Source organism: Desmodus rotundus, chromosome 12 (genome assembly GCF_022682495.2).
Source record: "Desmodus rotundus isolate HL8 chromosome 12, HLdesRot8A.1, whole genome shotgun sequence".
Lineage (NCBI taxonomy): Eukaryota > Metazoa > Chordata > Mammalia > Chiroptera > Phyllostomidae > Desmodus > Desmodus rotundus.
The window spans coordinates 94,722,391-94,736,507 of NC_071398.1; the positions used below are offsets into that span (position 1 = coordinate 94,722,391).

A 14,117-nucleotide genomic window follows, 5' to 3' on the forward strand; every position below is an offset into this window, starting at 1 on the left:
TCTGGAGCACAAGGCTTCATTGCTGGGTATTGATATATCCAATCTGCCAGTCATGTAAAAAGAAGTTTAAAATAAAAGTTGCTTTCTTAGCTGACATTATTATGGTTCGTGAATCACTTTCTGTTCTATGTTGCTATTGAAATTCTGGTCACGTGCATCTCGCTTTCAGGCGGATGCATCACAGACCTTCTTGGTCTTTTCGAGCTGATGGTTTAGCAGCAGTGTTCTCTTTGGTCCACGAATTCATCCAGCACCTTAGCCTTCCATAGGAAACCACGTGCTTTTCTTAGAGACTTTGGATTTTTGATCATTCTAGAAAATGAGGTGATTTAGATAGAGCAGGCTTTTTCAACCTTGGTGGTATTGGTGTACTAGACCAGATAATTCTTTGTTGTGGGTGAGTACCCTGGGTATTGTATATTGTTTAGCAGTATCCCTGGCCTCTACCCACCAGCAACCCCCACCCCCCAGTTATGGCAAACAAAAAATGTCTGCAGACATTGCCAGATAGACCTTAGGGGACAAAATTGCCCTCCGTTGAGAACTACTGATACAGAGCTAGAAGAGCAAGCTCTTGACGTGGTAGACCAGGATTCTAGTTCTGGCTTTAAAACTTACCTTAACCTCTGCTGGTCCCTTCAACCTGTCTCTTCTGCTGCTGCCACTACCCTCGCCCCCACCCTCTTCCTACTTCTTCACCTCTTCTCTCACAGACTTGAAGGTGTTAAAGTGTGAAACAGATTAAGTGAGGTTTAATTTTTTCTAACTGCCCTCCTCTGACTTCTGTATTCTCTGTGGCATTTAAAAAACGTGCTGAAGAGTCTGCTGAATCCGTTCAATAATCTCGCTTGGCTGTGTTGGGGAGTGTTATCAATTACCAATTGACTTTATAACTAGACAGGCCTGGACTTTTCCACGAGTCCTGCAATCTTCATGGTGTGCCTATGTCATTATGGGAAAGCTTCATTTTTTTTTTTTTTGCAATTACAGTTTACACTCTACTATTTTATATTAGTTTCAGGTGAACAGCATAGTGATTAGACTTTTGTATAATCTTCGAAGGGATCTCCCTCCCCCATAAGTCTAGTCATTGGTTTCTTAAGTTCCTTTTTATCCCTTCAAATAAAAATAAGCTTAATCCTTGTTACAGTTTAAGTTACTGTGTTACACTCTGATGTGAATGTGGGGTTTTTTTTATTATTATTATTTTACTGTTGTTCAGTTACAATTGTCTGCATTTTCTCCCCACCCCTCTCCCCCACCCCAGCCAAACCCACCCCCCTCCAGTATCCACCAGAGAGCAGGTTTCGGTTGGATAGAGACCGTAATTTGGCAGGAACTAATAAACCTGGAGGTTGGCAGTCCCGTTGTCAGGCTTGCTAAACTGAAACATTTTTACACTTTGTTTACAACAAAAGCTCATAATTATTTACCCTATCCTAACATGTGAGGACTATGGAACTTCAGTCACTAACAGAAGCCTACTGTACCAGCTGTTTGCTAATTTGAACCCTGGCTGATAATCGAGCGAAGCAGTACACCACTTCAAGGCTCCATCCAAATTATTAATACTAAATTAAATTGGACTACATCAACTGTTCATGTCACATCCGCTTATAAATGGTAACTCCTTCCTAGTAACAGGTTGGAGACAATATACCAGCAACTTCTTTCTCTTTATTCATTCCCGCTTGCGATTAGCTGTAGCCTAACTGAAAAGCAATAAAAAATCTGGCTTCTTTGTGATATAGAGTTAAAGATTGTTCTTTATCTTTGTCCCTTGGCTGCCTCCAGCTTGTCCCCTGCACCTTGCTTCTCAGATCTCTTGTCTGCCAAGTCCTCGTTTACTATTTTGCTTCATTACAAATTAATAATGATTCGAAGGCTCCCTCAGTGTTGTCATCTTACGGCGTATCTTCTTCGACTGAGCCTGGGTGCCAGCTTGCCTTCTGGGACTTTTGACTAATTCATCATCTTGCACTTTGCTGTTAGTTTTTCTTTATACCTGGTCATTATGTATGGCCACTGTTTCTGATTCATCTTTGTTGTTCTTGTTATAGTCCCTTGTTCTAGAATTTTCTGATTATTTATAATTTTCTACTTAAAAAAAATATCTACTTCTACTAAATATGTACTTATCCCTGTTTACATAGAGAGAAAAAAATACTCATATTTTGCAGGTAGACGTACTTGAAAGAAGAAATGGCAACATGAGCAGCTGTAGAGAGCACTCGTTCTTATCAGATACACGCCAGAAGACACAGGCACACGTTTATGTCAGCACAGTGTGGTACTGAGTGGTTTTTGTAAGAGATGCAGTATGAGTAGCTATTGACAGTTTCTCAGGTTTGATTGAATGATATTTAAAAAGTTTTTTATTATAAGATAATGCGCAATTGTAAAAAGCCTAACATTACAGAAACATACAAGGTGAGAAAGGAAAAATTTCTGTAATCACATTTCTTCAGGTATAACTACTAATAGTTACTGATTATTTTTCATGGTTGTACTTACATATTGATTACAATATGATTTTTATTGGCTATATATGGTACATTGCGTTGGATTGATATTTACAAATTTATTTAGCCAATGTCCTAGTGTTTCGATTGCTTCTAACTCATTTTGTTATTTACAGATAACCCTGAGTTGAACACCTTTCTACATATGTATATCTTGTTTCCTTAGGGTAAATTCCTAGAAGTCAAGTCACGGCTTCAAAGGGGAGGCACAGCCTTAAGGTTTTTCGTGTAACTCGCCGTCTAAAAAGTGGCAGTTACGCGTCCTGCGGCAGTGCATGGGCCTTGCCGTCCGCATTGTTTTTCCAGTCTCATTGGTAACAGTTAATATGTAATTTAAGTCAGTTTTTTGTCCCAGTGAGATGATGATTTTCTCATGCTCATTGACTAATTTTTGACATAATGATTTTTCTGTTTTTCTCTTATTTACATTTTTTGAATGAGCTCTTTTACTATTAAGGATATCCAAGAACACAAATTGTCTGTCTGCTTAATTAAATCACAGGCATTTGCTTTCCATGGTGTTGTCGTGTACTATTTAAATTGCATAAACATAAAAGTTAGTACAACTTCTTAAATGTTAAATTCAGTAGATTCGTTATTTGAGTTTATTTTTCCATAAATTTTGTATACTATTGTCTAATAAATGCCCTGTATATCTTTATGATGTAAAAATTGAAGCTGAAGTAAATTTGATAACTGATTATTTATGTTGAAAATGAGAAATAGAAGACTGATGGGCATTATTTTGTGACCAGTTTATTAATCTACCACTGTTAATCAATCCTGTTTTATTTTTTCTCTGCTAATAGCTACAAGTGTATTCATCAGAGTTTGGAGGACAATAACAGGTGTCCCAAGTGTAACTATGTTGTGGATAATGTTGACCATCTGTATCCTAATTTCTTGGGTGAGTCTTTCAAATTGATTTTCTTTTATTTTTTAAAAATATTCTTTCCCTAAAAGTGTATGCTAGCACTAATCTGTGCAGAAACTATAGCTCAGAGTAAGCGATTCTTTCTTTCCTACTCACCATGTGCTTTCCCGAATCTTAACCTGGGTTGTGACAGATTCCATACCATATCACATTATTTTTAAGGTTCTAAAAACAAAATTTGATTGACACAACTTTTGGATACTTGTATAGACGGCTGGACAGAATGCGAGGCTAACAGAGAATGCTAGACGTCCAGAAGACCCGTCTCTCTACATAGTGTTGTGCATTCCTGCTGCTCCTGCTTTAGGGGCATGAGTTGGGAGCAGTGGAATGAAGGGCTAATGGAGAAGGAGAAGGGCCAAAAAACCCTTTGGGTATGAGTATTGGTGCATAGGGGCAGGGAGTCCATGACCTGGGAGGCAATTGAAAAGTAGGAATTGGGGCAGGAAGACAGGGGTGTAGAACTTCTGAGAGAGCAGTGGTAGCTGGAGAAGAGAGGGAAAATAGGGAACTCAGGGTGAATGGTAAATAATTGAGAATAATACGCAGTTAGAGACCAATTTGGCATCTCTAAATATTCTTTCCACATGCTAAAAACCCTAAGGTATTATGGGAAGTCTTTAGATTGAGTTTTTTGGAATGAAGTTAATTTTCCAGAAAATAATTTTCAGATAGGGGCAGGCATGAAGTGGGATACTGTTGGGCACATTCATCCAAAAGGTTAATTCCTCATTCTAAGGATGAGCGTACTCCGAGTTGGGGTGTGACGTCGACTCGTGCGTTAGATTCTGACCGGCCAGTGCTTCGGTTGCTGCTTGACGTTCCTCAGCTCACGTGCTGGTTTGTAATAAACCACAAATTTGAACCTTTTCAGCTATGGGCCTCGTTTTTACCTCTGCTTCAGAACTGCATTTGCTACTGTCTTTTTTTTTCCCTCTTATTTTCACTGCAATTCAGTATCTTTTCATGAAGGACAGTCACTGGATGATTGCACAGCAGAAAGGGATCTCGGAGGAAATGTGGAGGTTTTCTGTTGGAATACCATGTTCTTCTAGGTAGAGAATCTTATGACAAAATTGGAGAGGGAACTTGCTAAACGAGAGGATGCTGAGAGGTTTGGTATCCTGCAGGACTGGACTTCATGGGCTAATCTAGGTAAAAGGGAAACAAAATCCTGCGAAGCAGAACCCTTTGTTCCTGAACTTGGACTGATGCTGCCGTGAGGGCTCCAGAGTCACTTTTCTAACATTCACATAACTTTGTAAAACTACTTTTTTTGCAATGGTTAAATACAGAAAGGGATCTAATGTTCTGAAAATTCTGGTATTTACTAAATTTTTATTTTATTTTTTAATATATTTTATTGATTATGCTATTACAGTTGTCCCGTTTTTTTTTCTCCCCTTTATTCCCCTCCGCCCCCCTCCCCACTCCCACAAGCATTTCCCCCTATTCATGTCCATGGGTCATACATGTAAGTTCTTTGGCTTCTACATTTCCTGTACTATTCTTAACATCCCCGTCTATTTTGTACCTACCAATTATGCTTCTTAGTCCCTGTACCTTTATCCGCATTCTCCCCTCTCTGGTATTTACTCAATTTTTCAAGCAGTATTCCTTAATGAGTCCACAAGTGACAAATACTGTCATGTGAATTTCTAAATGGTGAGAGAGAACTCTACACTAGCATGGAAGGGATAAAAAATGTTGGAAAGTAATTTCACACTATATATGGTATACTATATATTAGTGTGTGTTCACTATGTAATGATTGTGAGGTCACACTGATTTCTAAGCTAGAAATTATCCTGGTGATGATGTAGTTTTCAACATTTTATAGATAAAAATTTTGGTTTTCGGTAATTGGAGTGTACATGTTTTTGAAGTCTTTCTTTTTAAAAAATATTATTTTACTGTTGTTCAGTTATAGTTGTCTCAGTTTATTCCCCACCACTCCCCCCTGCCCCATGAAGTCTTTCAATTATAGTTCAGTTTCTGTGTGGTTTTATGTCAGCCATGGAGATAACACTTCACCCCGGGAGATCTGTTCTGTTTTCCTGCCCCCTTCAGGCTCCTCCTTTGTATAGTGATGGTCAAGTCCTGAGATTTCCTCAGTAGGTGAACAGGGATTATGCTTCCTTTGCTCTCAGGTTACTGAGATCTGTTTCTAAAGTGGAATGCCACTTGTTTTTTTCCTGTATTAAAAAACACTTGTAAGTTACTTATTTCCATTGCTTCAGCTTGGGTTACATGATTTGTATGGTGCCTGTACTTCTTGAACCTTTTAAAGTAATTTCAGGATTTCCAGCCAAGATGGAGGCATAGGTAGACACACTGTGCCTCCTCGCACAATCAGTTTTTATTAATGCCAACTGTGTAAGTCAGTTAATTTGAAAGAAGGACAACAACAAATTTAAAAACAAAAAACAACCAGAACTGACAGAAAAAAGAACTCTATGGAAGTCCAACAACCAAGGAGTTAAAGAAGAAATATTCACCCACACTGGTAGGAGGGGTGGAGATGGGCATCCGGGCAGAGAGGACTCGAGACAAGGTGGCAGCTGCAGGACTGGGCGGTCCCACATTCATGTGCAGATAAACCAGGAGGAACAACTCAGGAGCAAGACAGACTGCGCAACCCAGGGCTCCAGCACAGGGAAATAAAGCCTCAAACCTCTGACTGCAAACACCTGTGGGTGTTGAGGTGGCAGCAGGAGAAACTCCCAGCCTCACAGGAGAGTTCATTGGAGAGACCCACAGGGTCCTAGAATGTACACAAACTCACCCACCCAGGAAACAGCACCAGAGGGGCCCTGTTTGCTTGTGGGTAGTGGGGGAAGTGAGTGAAAACCGGCAGAGAGCAGAACAAGCTGCACTGTTCCCTCTCTGTCCCCTCCCCGAAATACAGCATCACAACACAGCAAGGTGGGTGGCCCCGCCCTGGTGAACACCTAAGGGTCTGCCCCTTACTACTAACAGGTGAGGAGACAAAAAAAAAAAAAAAAGGCCCAAATGAAAGAACAGATCAAAGCTCCAGAAAAAATACAACTAAGCAATGAAGAGATAACCAACCTATCAGATGCAGAGTTCAAAACACTGGTAATCAGGATGCTCACAGAATTGGTTGAATATGGTCGCAAGTTAGAGGAAAAAAATGAAGGCTATTCTAAGTGAAATAAAGGAAAATGTACAGGAAACCAATAGTGATGGGAAGGAAACTGGGACTCAAATCAACGATGTGGATCAGAAGGAAGAAAACATTCAACCAGAACAGAATGAAGAAACAAGAATTCAAAAAAATGAGGAGAGGCTTAGGAACCTCTAGGACATCTTGAAACGTTCCAACATCCGAATCAGGAGTGCCAGAAGGAGAAGCAAAACAAGAAATTCAACATTTGAACAAATATTGAAGGAGACCTTCCCCAGTCTGGCAAAGGAAATAGACTTCCAGGAAGTCCAGGAAGCTCAGAGAGTCCCAAAGAAGTTGGACCCAAGGAAGCACACACCAAGGCACATCATAATTACATTAGTCAAGATTAAAGATAAGGAGAGAATCTTAAAAGCAGCAAGAGAAAAGGAGACAGTTACCTACAAAAGAGTGCCCATAAGACTGTTCTCAAAACAAACCTTGCAGGCAAGAAGGGGCTGGAAAGAAGTATTCCAAGTCATGAAAGGCAAGGACCTATATCCAAGATTACTCTATCCAGCAAAGCTATCATTTAGAATGGAAGGGCAGATAAAGTGCTTCCCAGGTAAGGTCAAGTTAAAGGAGTTCATCATCACCAAGCCCTTATTATATGAAATGTTAAAGGGACTTATCTAAGCAAAAGAAGATCAAAAATAGTGAATTGTAAAATGACAACAAACTCACAGTTATTAACAATTGAACTTAAAAAGAAAAAAACAAAAACAAACTAAGCAAACAACTAGAACAGGAACAGAATCATAGAAATGGAGATCACATGGAGGTTTATCAGCCGGGAAGTGGGTGGGGAGAGGGGGGGAAGGGTACAGAGAATAAGTAGCATAAATGGTAGGTAGAAGATAGACAGGGGGAGGTTAAGAATAGTATAGGAAATGTAGAAGCCAAAAAACTTGTATATATGACCTATGGACATGAACTAAAGGGGAGGAATGCGGGTGGGAGGGGGTGTGCAGGGCTGAGGGGAATAAAAGGGGGAAAATGGGACATGTGTAATAATAGCATAATCAATATATTAAAAACAAACGTAAGAATAAATACATTTTTTTAATAAAAAAAGTAATTCCGATTCCCTCTTGAGCATAGTAAAGTAAGTATGTATATGTTATCTGATTCTAAAATATGGTAAGTAGCTGTGCACCTGAATCGTGGGGAGGGGGCTGGACTGCACACATTGCATAGCAGTAATCTGCAGACCTTGCGTGGATGACCCATATAGAAATTCTCAAGAATTGTGTTCTTCACACGCTGATGCCACATTTTAAACAGCATCCACAGTTTTTCTTCATAAGTTTACGTGGATGGAAAGGATGTAATTTTAGGAGTATTATAAATGCAGTTATCTAATACTAAAACTTTTTTCAGTGTATTATGTGAAATCTAAATATCATAGCGATCTGATACTTATCATTGATTTGAAAATAGATACTTTTAATTAACAATGGGAAGTTTCACTTACTTGCTATTTGAATTAAACAGAATTCTACCTAAATTGCCTGTCATCCACATAAGTTTATCCTTTATATTGTATTTTCATGCTTGAAATTCATATTGATCTCCCTGTAGTAGTTTTCTGTAACAGAAAGGTCTATAAATAAAAATAAATTATAGAAGTTTCTTTTGAACATAATTTTCTTTTAAGTATTAAGACTTAAATCTTTGGGGGGGTTGTTTTCGTAAGTAGTATGCAATTGATCAAACACATATTTACAGATTTTATAATGCATTAGACAATAAAAATTGATTGAAAATGTACTACTTAAAGTTGGAGGGTTCCCTTCTCAATTAGTACCAGTGCCGTTGCTGGTTATTACTAAGACAAGGATTCTGTTTCATTTGTGTTCTCTTTAAGATTTATTTATGTAGGATCATCACAGTTTTTTAAATTGACATATAACAAGTTTGTGATTTTAGGTTTAAGATTTTTTCCTTTTTATTTTTGAGAGTATTAGTCTTGAGAAACTTTGTTTTACGTAAGTAGTGTGATGGGGATTGAAGGACTTTTGTTACAGCAATGTTACTAAGTTCTCTGACCACCTTCTGAATTATGCAGTAAAACAATAGCACTTACTGATTTATTATCAAAGAATTTATGCCCTATTAGTTAACAAGTCAAGTCCTTTCTTTGATTTTAACGAAAGCAAAGAATTAGAAGCCAAACACAAAGAGTGTTTGGTTTGTTGGTTGTCAGAGTCATACACTTTTTTGTCAAGACAGATACTGTGATTTTTCCTTTACTATCCTAAGTACTATACTGCAATTCCTCCTCCTCGTGACACGCCCCCTTTGCTCTACCTGCCACAGCTTCCTCTTTCATTCCCCCATACTTCTTCCCTCCCGCCTCCCCAGTGGCACACACTCTCCCTTCTCCTTTCATCCTTGGTCTTGAGAGCACTCATCGCTCTCTCTCCTGGTTATTGGAAGGCTTATGCGGGGTGAAGGGGGTGGTGGGGGTGTCTCTCTTACCCTCCCACTTCTGCAGTTCTGCATTTGCTCTCCTCCACTCCTGCCAAGGCTTGCTCTCCAGTCTCCCTGTGTCTTCCTAGTGCAAGCTCTCTTCTCAGCTGCCTCTTCTTTCTTCTCTCTCTCTCTCTCTCTCTGTCTCTCTTACCCACCCCCCTCTCCTTCTCTCTCTCCTTCTCCCTCTCCCACTGCCTCTCCCTCCCTCTCTCAAGGAAATTTTATTCAGTGGGAAACAGCTCAATAGTGGTACAGCCTTGGGGCCAGGCGGCTCTGGCCTCACTGGTCTGCTCCCCTCTACTCCATTCTGCGCCACTCTGCTCTGGATTGGGCTGTCTTGCTCCACCAAGACTTCTTTACCCTTTTTTTTTTTTTTTTAAAGTATCTAATGTAGTATCCTTCCTTCTGCCAGACACTGTCCTAAATGCTTTCTGTGTGTGTCGACCCATTTCATTCTCAGTTCCTTAAGATAGGCACCGCTGTCATCCTCATTCCTCAGGTGAGGAAACTTAAGGCATAAAGAGGTGAAGGAACCACATCAAGTTGCACAGCCAGGAAGTGGCAGAACAGGGATTTGGTCCTAAGCAGTCTTGCTCAAGTGTCTCTGCTTTTACTGCATCTAAAAAGACAGTTGCGAAAAGGGAAAATTTAGCAGTAGAAATGCAGTGTGTGTTCTCAGAACTATGGCTGTTGTAAGAATCTGTAGAACTATAATTATGGATACAGACTACCCTTCAGTTTCAGTGCTATATGAGATTTCTTGGTAAAATGCAATGTAAAGTATTAGTTTTTTAAGTCACATTTTTTATTTAAATGGTTAATTCTGAAACATTAAACTCTTACTCACATACTCTTCTTTATTCCCAGTACTGCATTATTTCAAGTTCTCTTCTTCCTCTTCCCTGAATTGTAATGATAACTGTGGGTGAGATACATCTCGAGCTCTTCAGAGTCAGGCTCCAATCTGTCTACATTTCTAGGCTTAGTTCTTAGCCCCTGTTAATCATTAACAGAATCACTGTGACCCCATGTCACAGCCATATTGATTTCAAGTCATTTTGTCTCCTCCTGTTTTATGACTTTGCCCCTCGCCTTTCCCACCCCCACCCCCTGAATTCTTTTCCATGTCTTTTTCTGCCTGTATTGGCCCAATTCCAATGTCACCTTCTATTTGAAGCCTGTTGCTTAAATGTTGCTTGCTCCTCCTCCTGTGTTCTTTGTAAATCTGTTTCCGCGGTAGCACTGACTTTCCACATTATCTTACAGCTGCTGCATCTTGTGTATTTTCTTCCTCCTCTGAGCTGCTCGAGGCCTGGGTTGAGTCTTACTTAGACTTAGTCTTACTCGACTGTGAAGATTGGATCTCCAGTATGGGCTTGGCACCTCTCTGGTTTGTTAAAAAACAGTTACAGTTGGGTGGTGGTTTAGTGAGAGCTGCTGGGTAGTTGGGTGTGTACCCCAGCTCTGTCTTGCACTGTATGTCGCCATGGTCAAGGTCCTTAGGCTCTCATATCCCTTGTCTCTAAAGGGAAGAGCAACCAGTGAGATGTCTATAAGTTACAGTGCCTGCCTGGCCTAGTGCTAGTTTCCCTTTTTAATCAGCTGGCTGTTAAAAATTAGTAGTCTCATTAAAAGTGGCTTCCACATTAGGAAAATGTACTGATTCCTGTAAAAAGAATTGTTAGAACTAATTCTGTGTTTCAGCAATCTTACCAAGTTTTTTTTCATCTTTTTGCTCCTCCATCCCCAGCATATGAGTTGGTCTTTGGCTAGATTTCCTCCAGACTACAAGATGGCTCTGAGCAGTTCCAGATCTCGTCCGTTAATGCTGGCACGGAGAGAGCTTGGTTTTCTCCTCTCCTCTTTCCAAAAGACAGCATACCCCTCCTCGGTCAAAACTAGGTCACGTACTTGACCCAGTGTCAATCACTAGCAAGGGTATAAATGACGAGACTGGTTTAGTGTTGTCAAGGATCATACCCTGGGTCTGGGGAGCCGTCAGGCCTCTGAAGCGATGTGGTAATCTGATACTTGGAAACAGTCATGCTATTATTTTTTAAAAAGGTGGGATGGTTTTTGGGTAGGTAACTAATGTTGCCTGCCGAGGTATTTACAGAAGAGTCAAACAAACAAAATATATATATAAATCTTTAGTGCCTACCTTCCATAATCCACCAGTTACCATGGAGAGCACAGGCCAGCCTCACATAGGGGAAGACTGTCTCTCTCCAAGTGCCAGTAGTGTCGTCACTGAAACTGTGAGTGGGCACATATTCTGAAGAGTTTTTTGTTTATTTTGAGAGAGAGGGAGAGAAACATCGATTGGTTGCCTCCTGTTCGAGCCTCTGCCCAGGGACCAAACTTGCAGCCCAGGCATGTGCCCTGACTGGGAGTCGAACTGGCGACCTTCCGTTCTATGGGATGATGCCTAACTCACTGAACCACACCGGTCAGGGCTAGACGGTATCTTTAAGAAAATACAAATTATGTGTGTTTCTTGGTTTGCTTTTATTTTCAGTGAATGAGCTCATTCTCAAACAGAAGCAAAGGTTTGAGGAAAAGAGGTTCAAATTGGACCACTCAGTGAGTAGCACCGTATGTTTCAGTTCTTATTACTATTTCTAATAAATTTCAGTCCATTGTTATTGGTATAATACTAGGTATTCAGTTTAGTATATTGTTGATTTTTGTTAAAGAAGCTTTGTTTAAGATTGTTTTGTTCAGTAAAGAACTTTCTTACCTGTATTGTTTAAAGTTTATTCTAGTGATAATCTTTTGGAAGGTCTGGTGGGATCACAGTGAGACAGCTGGCTTGTAATACGTGCCATTTGAAGGATATGACAGGGTGAAACTGTGTGGTAATGTGGAAAAACTGTTGAAAGATTCTCAATTTAAGAGGATTAGCCCTAAATTATTGAGGGAAGTGAGCTTAAATTAATGTCTTACAACCAGATACAAAGTTGAAAATATGGCTAGAACAGTAATTAAAATCCAAGCGCTTATTTCGGAGGGAATTACACCTTTAGAGATGCTGACTTAACATTTGTCTTGAATATGCCTTTCATATCTGTTATCTAAATTCATTTAAGGGAAAAATGGTGTTTAAATGATAGTGGGAAGCCACTAGCTGGGAAGGAGGAGGTTGGAACATTATAGTTTATTTTTGATATCTATGTAATAAACATATTGAGAAGTAGCAGTTAAACATTTTTTTTTTTTTTGGCTTCCCAAAACAATCTCTTAAAAAGTTACTGCGTTTCTTCTTTTCTTCATTTTTAGAATGGCCACAGGTGGCAAATCTTTCAGGATTTACTGGGAACTGACCAAGATAACCTTGATTTGGCCAATGTCAACCTCATGTTGGAACTACTAGTGCAGAAGAAGAAACAACTGGAAGCAGTAAGTGGCAGCTGAACTTTAAACAAAACTGATTGAAATGGAACTCTTTATTGCATTGAAAAAGATCTAGAAATGTTTATAGATAATAGGGTGGTATTGCCTGATCCATCCAGTTTTATTCAGCGAGAAATGTATTCAAGGTGTCACTTCTAACAGGTTTCCCTTTTCCAAATAAAAGAAAGAACAGATTGCTTATAATATAACGTAGAGCGGCCAGGTTGTATTAACAAAAGCTGAGTTTTAAGAAGGATCATGAGAAAGTACAAGATATTGGTCATTTTTCTTCTGATGAATATCTTCTTTGCCATATTGTCCCCTTTTTACATACAAAATTTGAAGGAGAAAAGAGATTTTTTTATCTACATAAACCCTTCCCAGCAGGTGTCCACCGGCAGCACAGTAGTCTATGGCTTAGCTAACAGCATTTGCAAAGATGGGAACTGAAACAGTATATCCTGTTTCATGTGATAAAATGTCAGTAAACATGAAATTGCATTTATTCATGTAAAAATTAAAATGTGAATTTGCATGTAATAGGAATTGAATATGATCTGTTATAAGCAGTGTGCACCTTAGCATAAGCAAATATCCACCTGACTTGGCTCAAATAAGAGGGGGCTATTTATTGATAGGATGCGGGAGTGAGTAGTTCACACACATAAAAAGGAAGAGCTTAGCAACCAACTGTTGGAAAGATTGGAGCCACGGCTTCTCTGGGGACCCCGGGGAAATGAGATCCGGTGCTTCAGTGCTGTTGAGAGTGCTGTTGAGTGTTCGGGCCCCTGTGTGAGTGCGGATGGTTCTTTGGGACAGGTATGGTTCTCTCTTCTCAGATGTCTACCACGTGGTGGATGGCAGGTTCATGTGCAGTCCCTCATTTATGTTTATGTTTATGTGTTTTGACAGAAGAAGAAAAAGGGCTTTCGGTTTAAGAAATTCTGTGGATAGATTCTGATTAAATTGCTTGATCTAGATCCCACCTGATGGAATGGGAATATTTTAGTTGGAGAAAGGAGCAGGTGAGGTTGAGTCTCCCAAACTGTGTCTTTTTTTTGAGGGGCAGAGGAGGGCTAATTTTTTATTTATGTAGTTTAGTTTTATTGAGATATAATTGACACACAGCACTGTATAATTTTAATGTCTTTTTCTTTGTGATGAGAACTTTTAGGGTTTACTTTTAGCAACTTTCAAAGACAGGAGTATTAACTGTAGTTATTATGTTGTACATGCCTGCGTCCTCAGAACTTAATCTACCTTATAACTGGAAGCTTCCACCTTATGGCCATCCCCGCCCAGTTCCCCGTCCCCCTGCTTTTGGCAGCCACAAATCTGATGTCTTTTTCTATGAGCTTTTTTTTTTTTTTTTTTTTTTGGATTCCACAAATACTGGGTAAGTGAGATCGTACAGTACTGGTCTTTCTCTGTCTGACTTATTTCACTTAACATAATGTCCTCGAGGTCCATCCATGTTGCTGCCGATGACAAGACCACCCTCGTTTTTGTGGCTGAGTAGAATAGTGTCGCGCAGTGTGTGGGAGTCCATGTGCACACGCACCACATCTCCGTTCTGTATCGCTGGATGCTTGGGTGGTTTGTACAT

The 14,117-nt window shown here is 39.8% G+C and overlaps 1 protein-coding gene across 5 annotated transcripts in view; it reads left to right on the forward strand.

Moving 5' to 3' along the window:
* COP1 (COP1 E3 ubiquitin ligase) overlaps window positions 1–14,117 on the forward strand; it is a 111,155-nt gene that overhangs the window by 17,617 nt on the left and 79,421 nt on the right. For 3 of the 5 annotated variants that reach the window (XM_045189354.3, XM_024553187.4, XM_053914454.2), the window contains 3 exons: window positions 3,332–3,429; window positions 11,637–11,713; window positions 12,398–12,517. In XM_045189354.3, the coding sequence (XP_045045289.1) occupies window positions 3,332–3,429; window positions 11,637–11,713; window positions 12,398–12,517 (295 nt within the window). The remainder of the gene's footprint in view (window positions 1–3,331; window positions 3,430–11,636; window positions 11,714–12,397; window positions 12,518–14,117) is intronic. The other 2 variants (XM_053914455.2, XM_053914453.2) reach the window with 1 other exon arrangement.